The sequence below is a fragment of the Triturus cristatus genome, chromosome 4_2 (assembly GCF_964204655.1).
Source record: "Triturus cristatus chromosome 4_2, aTriCri1.1, whole genome shotgun sequence".
Classification (NCBI taxonomy): Eukaryota; Metazoa; Chordata; class Amphibia; order Caudata; family Salamandridae; genus Triturus; species Triturus cristatus.
Genome location: NC_140586.1, coordinates 241,753,888 through 241,767,119, shown reverse-complemented (window position 1 = coordinate 241,767,119; position 13,232 = coordinate 241,753,888). Strand labels below are relative to the sequence as shown.

Below are 13,232 nucleotides of genomic sequence, written 5' to 3'. Positions count from 1 at the left end.
CCAGTCCGGAGCTTCAAAGTTGGAACCGCCCTCCTTACTGTTCTGGGACCGGTGAATTCAAGAGAAAACTCTTCAACCGAACCATACCCTTACGTTATATTTAGCTTTATTTGGTGAACGGACCTTCGGCAATAAAGCCTTCCACCTTGAACTTCCTTAGTGCCTGTGTTTCCTTGAGGGTCAAACACCCCCACCCCCCCCCCCCCCCCAGTAGGGCGTGACATTGAGTTTGCACCTTGCACGAGTTTGTGTACACATGTATTTTGTGTTAACATAAAGATCGCGTCAAAGATTAGGTGTGAATGAATTGTGCTGCCTCTGGTCCGCTAACACCCACAACAGCAACAAGGGAATACGTATGGATGGAAGTCGATGGGGTGCAGTTCAGGTAAGATGGAGTACACACAGAGACTGGAATAATGTGGGGAAGGATTCTTTAATGAGAGAGGTCCGCACTATCGATACTCAACACTTACCACACCTTAAATCCTATAGCTCCTGCCCTCACTAACAAAAGCATAGCAACCAACAATCCAATCTCCCGTAAGTTTGCACGTAAAACTACTCATCACAAAAGACCTTCGACTTAAACTCTGATGTCCAGAAAACTGCCCTAACATATTATCCCATTATTATAAATCTGCTCCCCAGATGACTAGAATTTGTGAGTGATTGGCTACTGTAAATCACGCTACCAGCGCAGCAACACCTCAGCACTAGCGCAGCAACACCTCCGCACTAACACAGTGCAGTACCACCTAACTAACAACGCAGCACTACCTCAGCATCAGTGCAGCACCACCAACTCAGCGCCATGACAGCGTCACCACAGCGTCACTCAGCGACACCACAGCATCACTCAGCGCCACCACAGCGCCACCTCGGCATCACCTAAGAATCACCTAAGCATCATCACAGCATCACTCAGCACCACCTAAGCACCAGAACAGCATCACCGGAGCACCACTAAAGCACCACTCAGCACCACCTCAGCATCACTAAATAACACACCAGTATCACTCAGCACCACCTGAGCACCACCTCCGCACAAACACACCACCACCTTAGCACTACGTCAGTTTAACTCTGCATGACCTGAGCATCAGTGCAGCACCAGCACAGCACCACTTCAGCACCAGCAGAGCACCACCTCGGTACCAGCACAGCACCACCTCGCTACCAGTCCAGCCCTACCTCAGCATCAGTGTAGCACCACCACTTCAGCATCAGCGCAGCATCACCACCTCAGCATCATTCAGCGCCACTACACCATCACTCAACAACACCTCAGCACCAGCGCCGAATCTCCTCAGCATCACTCAACACCACCACAGCACCACCTCCCCATAAGCCCAGCATCACCTTCGCATCAGTGCACCAGCGCCTGCGAAGCACCAACTCACCGCCTGCGAAGCACCAACTCACCACCAGCGCAGCACCACTTCAGCATTAGAGCAGCACCATTGCAGCATCACCTTAGCACCAGCACAGCACCACCAAAGCATCACTGAGCACCAGCTCCGACAAGCACACTACCACCTTTGCACCATGTCAGTATAACTTAGCAACACCTGAGAATCAGCACAGCATCACCTCAGCACAAGGGCAGACAAACTAGAAGACATTCTATATGTTCGTTTCTAGGGTAAATCAGTTGTACATAATGTCTACTTGCTTATATATAAGGTGACATAAATGCTTATAACACTTAATTATAACTTTTATTCAACATGCTGCGCAGAAGCCATACTGCTCCACAACATAGCTTAAAGACATTCGTAAAGCCAATAGCTCTGGCATAACACTTATAAGGTCCCAAAGGCGAGACCTATTGGCTATGCCAATGCTTGTTGGGTTTGCAGAGGAATCAGAAGTTGGGAAACACTTTATAAATTTCAGCTGTGATCATGCTAACACTCCGTGGGTGACAGATGCGTCCAATGCAATTCCTGAATTGCAGTAGATATTAAGAGTTTGTTATCTGGTAAAAAGGTTTTGGTCCTTAATTTACAGTGTTGCATGCACAGTTTAAAATCTTAGAGAGATGAGTATTTCTCCACCTGGGGGCTAATTGAATGTGAGCTTATTAAAGGGTGAGGCGGGTTACTGTGGACTGGGTAAGGTTTTGAAAATTACAATGATATTTCTAAGCACTAGAGAGGCATTTGAGTATTGGCAAGTTTGAAGGAGTTTTTCAAATATTCTGAATTTGAGGAAAGAAAAGGTGACTGGGTTTTACATGGATGTAACTGAGTTTTATGTGGGCTTGTGGAGCTTTCCTAGGACTCGATGCAATAAAGAAAGTTTTCTGAGGGCTTAAAGTAATTTTCTGAGGACTTGGGAGTATTATGCATACATGAATGACTAATGTTCTCTTCCACTACATCAAGGGTTTCAAATACTAGAAAAAAAGCCTACATACTGATTTGGGATTTTCAAGCGAAAGGAGTAGTTCTAACAACCTGAGATGGGCTGCTTAAATATGTATGAGGTGCTCTCACTATATTTCATAAGAAAGAGAGGATTTGTGTGACCTCAGCAGTGGCCTTTCCACACCCAACCTGCATTACACAGAACGAACACAATAAACCAGCCTTACCTGCTTAGAATGCTTCTGACATCCTGAAAAACAGAGGGAAACACAAGGGAATCAGTTTCAAGGGAAGATATTAAATTATGACAACAGTCCTGGGTCTAAAAGAAGTTGAGAAATCCAAGCTTTGTTAAATACTTGTAACAATTTTTACTGAGGGAACATTGGCCACTGCTCCCAAGCCTCGTCACACATAGTCTGTGATAGTCTAATAGGGTCGCGCTGCACAGCATAGTCTCTGATATTCTGAAGGGGGTCACATGACACACCACAGTCTGATATTCTGAATTGGGTCACAAGACATAGCACAGTTTGATATTCTAAGTGGCAAAGCACAAGCTGATATCCTGAAGGAGGTTACACGATACCTGCTTGAGATCTATCAGATTTTCTACCAAATTCCTAACGTTTGATATACACACACTGTTATAAAGTGTGGTGTTAGCCAAGACCTTTTGATATCACCTAAATTATATGTATAGGGTACTAATTTAGTAGGGATTATTACAGCCAGCCCTCGTCATCTATTGGTTTGTAGTTGTGTAATTTACATTTTTCTTTTACCCGCTACAAGATCCAGCAGTTCACCCATTGGCTAACTTTACAGTGACTGATGGTATTCTTCCGTTTCACAAGGGGCACATCCACCTAATTTCCCTTCAGTGCCAGAGCTTTTGAGACCATAAAAAGAAAGTTTGTTTCTAACATCTAAATTTCTTTAAATTGACGAGGGGCCAGCAGCTTCGCCAACAATAATGTTTTGCAAGAATAAATTAAAGCAAGCACTGACAAAGCCAAAAGGCTGGCAGCCATCACCAGACATACTGGCTTTGCTAATGCTTGTTTTTTTTATGTATTTCATGCTCTGCCACTGAACCACTTCAAGTTCTCACCTCTCCTTCCTTACCTCATAACATTCTCCACGATCTATTTCTACCAAATGATGTCCCCTTATGCCCCTCTTATATAAACAATATTAAGCCAATCTTTTTCTTGACACCCCGCTTTAGCACTTCTTTTCCCTACCTTAACCTTCTTTTACAAGCTTCTTTGCACTGCCTTCCATAATCTCTCCCCATGTCCTCCTATGTCCCCTCGCCCCCTTTTCTGCAGAATTCAACTAAATTTTTAGGTCTTGGCCTGACGTAAGCAGTGCATACGTTGCTCTCGTCATACGAGGGCTTCTTGGAATCGATACGGTAAGCCGTGTCCCAACTCCGCCTTCAGTTTTCATTTGTGCGCGTCGTTTGGTGTCATGAATTATGCCAAAGGCAGTGCAATGCTTGCACCAAAGGCATGTCAATCGCTGCTTGTTGCCACCCTGCCTCCTTTTAGCCACGCCCCCTGGGATTTGATCTTTTACTGGTGGCGCGACACTCTCTCCTTCATTAGTCATTGTAGGCACTTTTTTTTCCCCATTAAGGAGAAAGTTTTTCCGCAATGGCAACAGCTTGTTTCGCTGGTGTTTGAAGTTGCGGAGGACAGACAAGGAGAGGTGATCCTGGGGCGGGCAGGGAGAGCTAATGACAAACACATGGGCTGCCCGGAGGTGCACGCCTCATCTCATTCAAGGGGGTGGCTTTTGCAGTGAAATGGGGCGCAGTCTGCTCATTTTTAGGCAAAGTTGTGGGCCACATATGGGACATGTGAGGCCACTGCACCTGACTCCCTGTCTGTAGAAACCCCCATCTCATCACAGTTATACAAGGGCTTCTTTGACGTGGTTTCCTCGGCTGTTGATAGAGACGTCTCCGTTTGCTTCTTTTTAAAGTGCACTTTCTTCAGATAGCGAATCGTGTTTTTGCCTCAGCGACTGCATTAACAGCTTTATTTTGCGAACGCGGGCATTTGTTTTTGAGCGAATGCCTTTTGCAACAGCAGGGAGGCGGCGTTTGGTATAGGATTATTTTTTGGGGAGGTCTGCAGACAGGGAACATCTCACATGGTGCGTTATCCGCCCCCATCCCCTTGGCGTAGTGCACATTATAGTTTTGGGGGGAGGTGGGGAGTGGTACTTATCCAAAATCCGGGCTGCTGAAGGCGCCGGAGAACCCTTGTGTTATGTTGTGTGGGCCACCCCATGCTAGTGTTACACGAAGGGGGGTCCCACACTGTAGCCCTGTGTGTGCAGACTTGTTGGTATGCTCCTCGCCGGAAGGACACAAGAGAATAAATGGGGTCGTGACCGGAAGATCTGGGTCAGACCGAAAATCTAACACATCTGTGTGCGTGTTACTTCTATGCCTAGCTGCCCTCATTCACTGTATACTATCCATGCGGTCAGTGAGCCCCCACAAAGCTCCATAACAGAACACCTTTAATGAGCAGGACGCGCGGAAGGAGCAGGTTGGTCCGGGTTTTGGTCTGGGGGTGGGTTGACGCTGTGTTGTCTGTTGGTGATGCTGTGGGGTGAGGGCAGTGGAGGAACACAAAGAACGCCGACGAAGAAGCTGTGTGGGTATCTGCTTAGGGAAGGCGGCCGAGAGGTGGGGGGTAGGCGGGGGTAAGGGGAAAGAGGCGAAGTGCCACGCCAGGCACAGGGTGAGGGGCAGTGTGGAGGCGCTACCCCCTGTGAAATGGCTGATAGAAAAGGCAGATAAACATGCAGTGTATGAACATCCGGGAAATTGGTGGGTTATGCCGGGCAAGGGCTTGGCGGCTAGGAGATGGGTATGAGGGTACACCAGTTCACGTGCAAGCAGCTGGGTGGCAGTGGGTAGCAGTTACGTGGTTCTGGTTAGGTAGCTGTTATAGTCACGGGGAGGAGGGTACATGGATTCGTAAATGGGCTCTTCTGAAGGCGAGTGACCTCTAGGCAGTAGCCGATGAGGGGTGGATAGGGTGCTTGCTGCAACAATACACTGATAATGTGGCATGACTAGGGGGTGCACAGCTTGTGACGAATAGTCAGGTGCAGGGGTGCACACATTACAAATAATGGACATGAATTGCATGAGTTTTCAGGTGATCGGGGAGGGCAGGGGTCGTGCGCATGCATCTAAGGTAAAGATGGGGATAGCGATGGACTAGGGCTGCAGGGGTGCTCATCTTCAGATGGATGGACACGTGCATTGGTGCACACATCACATGCATTTGAAAGGAATTGCATGGGTTTAAAGGTGATGAGGAACAGACAGAGGTCGTGCACGCCTGCATAGGTGAGATATAGGGCTGGGTAGTAGCTTCATGGGTGCACAACGTTTTGTAACTGGGCAGGTGCATGGTTGCACTGATAACAAGCAGTGGGCAGCCTGCTTGCTACCATGTGAGCAGGAGACTGACTGGGTATGCAACTCCTGCACAATGAACCGAGATGCATCTGTCTCACTTTCATTGTAGTGAATGGGTCCACATTGTTGCACATGGCTTGGGAAATTGAAAGTGGGCTGCATGTGTTATTTATTTATTTGAAAGGTTTTCTATAGCGCTAGCTAGACCCAGGGGTATCAGAGCGCTTTACAGGAATGTGATGAGGTACAGTATTAAAAAAATGCAATATGTCTCGCCTTTCATTAAGTTAAAGCCATTTGCTTTGCTATACAATACCATTAGCAAAGCAAATGGCTTTAACTTAACCAGAGGCGAGACCTATTGCATTTTCAATGCTTGTTTTTTTGGGCCACTCGTGTTCTGTAATTCAACAACCCAAGTGGCAATGTAATCGACATATAACTTTTTATCCCCGAGCTAAGTATAAATCCTTTTTAACACCGGATGTTGGATTTGATATGTTTTCCTGTTCTTTGTACTGCATAGACTACTGATCTTGTCCGGTATTATAGGGTTATGTTAACTGTTTTATATGTTCTCCGTGCCGACTCCTTTCGCCATCTGGTTAAGTAGCGATCTATAAAAATGTAAAATAAATAATAACGCAGCACGGTTTGTGATATTTTAAACAGAGTCAAATGACAAAGCGCACTAAGAATTCCTCACAATTTTATGTTTTTGAAAGGTTTCCATCCATAAAAAAAACATTCTACAAAGTTTTTAAGTGTCATCACCCACTGAGAGCACAGTTCGTGTGGGTGCAGACACGAGTGTCAGACTCCAAGTAACATACTTAACGCCATGTACGGTGCAATGCCAGAAAATCATGGGAAAAATAAGGTCACAAACATATCGACTACAAAAATATTGTCAAGGTCATTATATATAGGAAAGTATACACTTGCTATATTTAACTCTTTGTATTTATATCTTGACAACATATGTGTGCGCAGCTGTGCAGTTAAGAATAGTGAATCTATATTTATAAACTTACAAGCAAATGCTTACCATGACAACATTTTGAATGGTAATCAGTATTTTCGCAGCAGCATTTTGGAGCACGATATTTATGTCTGTGATATTCTGAAAAACAACCCTATTCTCCTCTCTATACCGCCCATGTACCCTTCTCTATGCATTTCAGGTACCCCTTTCTTCACTCCCATGTGTTAGCATGCACAGGATACTATAACATGAACTTGCCTGTAGATTATGAACACATAGGTGTCGATTCCGATCCGTTAAAAATAATTTGCGTACGACTCGTATCCGTATTTTTTTACGTACGAGTCGTAGAAGCACCGTACAAACGGCCAAGTACGATTCGTTCGTGAAAAATATCTACGAATAGCGTCGGGAAAAGTCTACGAGAGTGCGTCGGAAAGTTTTCACGTCCGAATATCGTCGGGAAAAGTGTACGAAAGTGAGCCGGACAGTCTCACGTACAAATCGTAAAACACAATTCCGAGCGCGCAAGTACGATCCCGACCGTCCGTCCGAATACACAATCGCACGTAAAAAGGCCCGTACGGAGCCAACGCAGGAGCACACATGTACACGGGTAAACTCATGCCTGTGTACGAGCCGTACAGCCCCCCCACCCCCAAATATGTCAGCACCGTACACCACCCTCTCCGCACTGTACCCCAGCCCCGCATGTACGCACTGTACCCCCAGCCCCCCCACCGCATTTACGCACCGCACACCAACACCGCATGTACGCACTGTGCCCCCAGCCCCCCCATCGCATGTACGCGCCGCACACCAACACCGTACCCCATCACCCTCACCCAGCATCGCGTATGTACGGATCGTACCTACACGAAAAAGACACATACAGAACCAGGACAGTGTAAAACAGCACAAGGAGGGTCAAAGCGACTCGCACAAAAACACAAAACACGTCTACACGACAAAATATAACTCAATGACTGACCTGCCACATCCAAACTGGCCAACAGAGGCCCCAAACACAACCACCTCTTATAACACACCCACCAAAATTCAAACACAGTCACACCCAAAAATTGACCAATAAAAAGGGCCCACACACACAAACCATGAGCCTTTGCAACAGACCTACTGCGGACAGAGCCCACACACAAACCACCCCACATAACTCATACCTTCGCTACACCTCCACTCACACACCTTCACACAACCTCCCCCACAAACATCCCCCTCTTCACATTCACACACACACACATTCACACCTACACACCCACAACCACCCACACCCCACACCATGCCCACAGACAAGAATCCAAAGTTCACTACGGCGGAGCTGGAGCTCCTTGTCAACGAAGTCATCAGAGTCGAGCGACAGCTGTTTGGAACAATGGTCAGACAGACCAGCATATCTGAAAAATCTGCCATGTGACAGAGGATCGTCGACAAGGTGAATGCTGTTGCGCCCGTTTGAAGGACCAGGCATGAATGCCAAGCCAGGTGGTACGATCTGCGCAGGGCGGTCAAGAGGAAGATGAATGAAGAACATGCCCAGACCAACATCACTGGAGGTGGGCCGCCCCGCAGACCCCGTACACTACCATCCCTGGGAGGAGAAGGTGATGGCCATGCTACCGCCAGTGGGACTACACGGAGTGGAAGGAGTCGCAGAGCCTGGTGAGTACACAAACAACTCACGTAACATGGGGGGAATGGCATCCACACCCCAACAACAACAAATGCACGCACCTACCCCCAAGCACTCACCGCACACAACCACACTCAATAACCACGCCCATGCCACGAACGTCACCATTCACCCTTCACAAATCAAGGCAAGGCCATGTCCAAGGCTACAACAACCACAAACACAAGACTGGATGTCCGGGAGGGTGGGCCCCACACAACACATTGTGAAAATGAGACGCAGACAACAATGTCCTCAGCCCATATGGCATAGGGACATACCCATGCACAATGCACAGGGACTGGCAAACTACTAACAAGGTCGCTGACACTGGGCCCTGCTGTATGCAGCACAAGGCCCTCCTGGGACCACTGTACACTCAAACACCAACTCCACAAGCACAGGTATCTAACACAGGAACTCACACACACTGTCATGCCAGCATACACCATGAGGGGACACACACATCACCTGGGAGACCCAATTACAACTCACACTACACACAACAGCACGCCCGGTCACCCCCCCCCCCCCCCCCAACACAAGCACACACCCCCGGGGCAGGCAACGGATACACCCACTCCCACAATGGACATGTGACACAACAAGACCAATCCGGAGCCAAGTAAGCATCAGGGCCAGGCGGGCAACTAGAGCCAATTTCCGGGGGGGGGCAGAAAAAGATTTCGTGGGGGGGGTGTTAAATCTTCCAGCCATAGGCAGAGTGGCTGTAAGAAGGGGTGAAAACACAACAAAAGCTTCATTAACGAGTAAATGGTCTTCCAAAGACCTGTGAAGTACTCGGGTCCGGCTGCAATTAGACGGACGCCAGCCCGCGAGGCTGTCTCAGCCGGGCTGACACACATGACGGGGGGGGGTGGGGGCTGAAGCCCTGTGAGCCCAATGGGTGTTGCGCGCCTGATCAGAGCCAACTATCTACAGGTCACACACTCAGGAGAACATCCCAATCTGTCCCCCGCAACATACCCATCCCCAAGTGGACACTGAGAGGAATGCTAGGGACATCCAACTACCTGGGGGAACTGTGTCAACTTGAATATGTATGAAACATGGATGTGGTATGAAACAGCATTAACATTGTCTCTCTCTCTCACACACAGGGCAACGTCAACGATCTCCCCCCAACACTGGGGGGGAAGAATCACAGTCCCAGGCACCGCGTGAAGAGGATCCCACCGGCAGCGACGACTCTCACCACTCCGTGGATGACCCCGACCAACCTGGCCCCTCTGGTGTACAAGCACCTGCAGCACCTGCGTCAGGTACATCTGTGCCAACCACCACCCCCATTCCCGCCACATCCCAGGACACACCCAGGATCCCTGCTCGCACTGAACAACACAGCCAGTCTGACCAGGAGGGACAAGGTTCTGCGGGCACCCAGGAGGAGGCAGACAACCCTGCCAATGCCATCCCTCTGGGGTCCCGTAGACCCGATGTGCCCACAACGGCAGGCCAGACTCGTGTGGGCAGGGGTGGTGGGAGTGGAGGCAGGCGGAGGCGCGAACCTGACCAGCCAGCTCAGGACCCCGGTATGTCACACATACGCAACATCCTGGACTCATACCGGCGTGACACCAGAGGCATGGACCAGGTCGTGTCCAGACTTTCCGGAATGCAGGGGACCCTCGATGAGATAAAGAACCTGCAGGTCGAGCATCATGCCAGTCATCAACAACACCAAGGACGGATGGAGGCAAGACTGGCTGAGCTCCTGGCGGTGCAAAGGGACGTGAGCCAATCACTCCGTCAGATCGCCCAAAGTCTGCCAAACCCTCCCTGTGCCACCAGGCGTAGACCAGCACCAGACACAGGGAGGGAGGAGGAGGAGGATTCATCTGACGGAGCGTCCCTAGCATTGTCAAGGCCTGCATCTGAGGGTCCCCGGAGGAAAGTGGGTCGTCCACGTAAAAGACCGTGAGAGTCAGCGGACCATCCCCATCTCCCAGGTCACCTGGCCTGGCACCTGGCCCTCTGGCGCAACAGCAGCACCTCACCCAATGACATTCTCTGCCACATGGACTTGCTGGTCACAGTCTGACCAATGATGACCAACACTGTGGTCTGGACTCTGATGGCTTCCAATGCCAAGGATGCCATCTCCCCCAGTGAACTTTGGATTCTATTCCCCCGGTAGAGCCCCTTAGCACATCTACCAAAAGACTCACCCCACCAAAAATAAATTCACATTGTTCGGCACATGAGATGTTGCTGTCATTTTGCATTATTCTACGACATATGTGTGTGGAAATGTCCAACTATGCCTGAGTGTTGAACCAACTCCAGCCATCCATCCCCTGGGGACAGAGTTTGGTACAGGACACACATGGGTCACAAGTATCATTCAATGTAGGCATGGAGCACAACACTCACCTGTGATGGCCTCTGGCTGCTGAGGGGGTGCTTGCTAAACTGTGCGGACAGACCTATTTGGGAGATCATCATCAAGGCGTAGAGGCCATGGCCCATGTGGAGGTACCCGGGGAGGGAGTCCCAGGTATTTGTGGCCAGGTGGGAGAACTATGTCCTGTATGCTGGAGTACGGTGGATGTGAAGAACGGTGGCCAGGGCAAGGTTGGATGCACGGAGATGGACCAACGGGATCTAGGATGACAGACGTACAAGGTTGGTGTGGGGTCGGGTTTGTGGAGTGTCTACTGAGTGTGGGTGGGGTGTGTGGAGGACATCCTGCAGCAGACAGCGATCCATTGCAGCTATCTATGGTGGACGGTGAGGTGGCTGGGGCGCAGGGTGTAGAAGCTGAGGTGTGCAGATGCCCCCTGGAAGTGGACCAGTGTCCTTGGAGTTTGGATGTACTTGCTCCGTAGAGAGCAGGGCAGTATATGAGATGGATGTTGTCATGGACCTGGGGGATGGTCTGTCGTAACTTGGAGTGGATCTATCTGTGGATCATGTGCATGATGCAGAGGGCGTTGCAGCATGAGGTACAGATGCAGTGGACTAGCATGGCATATGTGAGCGAGCCAAACATGATGCACACCATCTTGTGTGTGTGGCCACTGGGTGCTTGTGCAGGGCCTGCAGTAGCAGGCGCCAGATCCCTGCCAAATGGCCCATTTTGCACACAAAGACTAGGATGTCAGAAGGACAACTGCAACAGGCGCGTGTGTAAAGTGAGGAGTGTCCAGTGTCACATGGCACACCCACAGACAATGCATGCACAATCACCAAAGAACCATTACACCGGATCAGGAAACTGAAGGTCGACCTGCGCACTGGAGACACACCCTCAGCAACTGGTGATGGCCCATTGTGTGGTTGACCTCGCCAAAAAACATACACGACCATGTACTACATGCCCAATAGGGAGCCTAATCCATGATCAACTGCATGCATGTCGCCAAAAACTACACATGGACTCCTATGCATTATCTACAGCAAGTATGCCAGAGATGCCGCATGCCAAGTGGCAAGAGACCTGCATTGACAGAGACGAGGCACCTTGGAGTATGACGAACACCTTTATTACTCATCCTCACACTAATGGAATTGCATCCATTGGAACAGAATCACAGGTCATTCGGCTGAACATGTGTGACCTACACTGGACACCCCCTGCAACACACAGATGTGGTAAATCCTACTGAGCTGGCACACAAGTGAAGGGGTTGAGCCTCACACCCCTTGCTGCACACGGAGAGTCTACAATTCCACATTGAGCCTCATATGGGGATGTCCACCATGACCATCCCGTATGTTCCTGAAGGACGTTATACACACATTGATGCCTTCATCAGAATCCACAATCCATGACAGATGACTGTCAGGAAGGGTGACTATCAATTCATGGGAGCCATGCAAGACGTCACGTGGCCCATGGTGAGTCGACATGTATGCATGGTAACACAACATGCACAGGAGCAGTCCCCACATATCACAAACACGCACCACCCACAAAACGCCTTGCTGCACTCCTTACCCAAAATGACTTTTCACCATCTCTGTGCATGTAACTCTGATCCAGCACACGTTGCAATACTCATGAGGAATAGCAGGAGTGCAATGATGACATGAGCAGACGACAGCCGCAGGAACCTGGGGAGGACAGACACACAACAAGTCAGCGAGGAGCTAGTAATCCGCAGACATGTACATGCACTCTACAGGATTGATGTTGTCACCATGGTAATAATGAATTTTGTGTTCCTGCACAAATATGGGGAATGACATTATCACTTGTATGACACATCAGAACACACCTCCAAGTCACTTGGCACACAGTCAGCTCAACACACACATTGCAACACATGCCACACAAGGCTCTAAGCGTGCACACTCAGACACAGGGACTCACCATCATGAGAAGAAGTTGCGGATAAGCTGACTTCGGATGTCCTCATCCTCATCCTCATCGTCACTTGCCCCGTGCCCAAGCCCTTCATCCTCCACGGGTGGAGGATCTTGCTCATCAGGATCCAGGATGAGTGGCACGGCCTTCTCCACTGCCATGTTGTGCAGCATGCAGCACACAGGGAAGGTTTTGCAGACCTTCACCAGGGCATATGGGAGGGCGCCGCCGGTCGTGTGGAGGCACCGGAATCTGCTCTTCAGGAGGCCAAACGTCCTCTCAATCACGCACCTCGTCTGCCAATGGGTGTCGTTGTACCGGTGTTCTGCGGCTGTTCTGGGGTTGAGGAGATGCGTCATCAGCCATGGCATGTTGGGATAGCCAGCGTCCCCTACATGGAAACA

General features: G+C 49.6%; 1 protein-coding gene across 1 annotated transcript in view; it reads right to left on the bottom strand.

Moving 5' to 3' along the window:
- LOC146833537 (E3 ubiquitin-protein ligase TRIM39-like) overlaps positions 1-13,232 on the bottom strand; it is a 109,343-nt gene that overhangs the window by 45,393 nt on the left and 50,718 nt on the right. Inside the window, exon 4 of the mRNA XM_085601402.1 lies at positions 2,600-2,622. Within this exon, the coding sequence (XP_085457528.1) occupies positions 2,600-2,622 (23 nt within the window). The remainder of the gene's footprint in view (positions 1-2,599; positions 2,623-13,232) is intronic.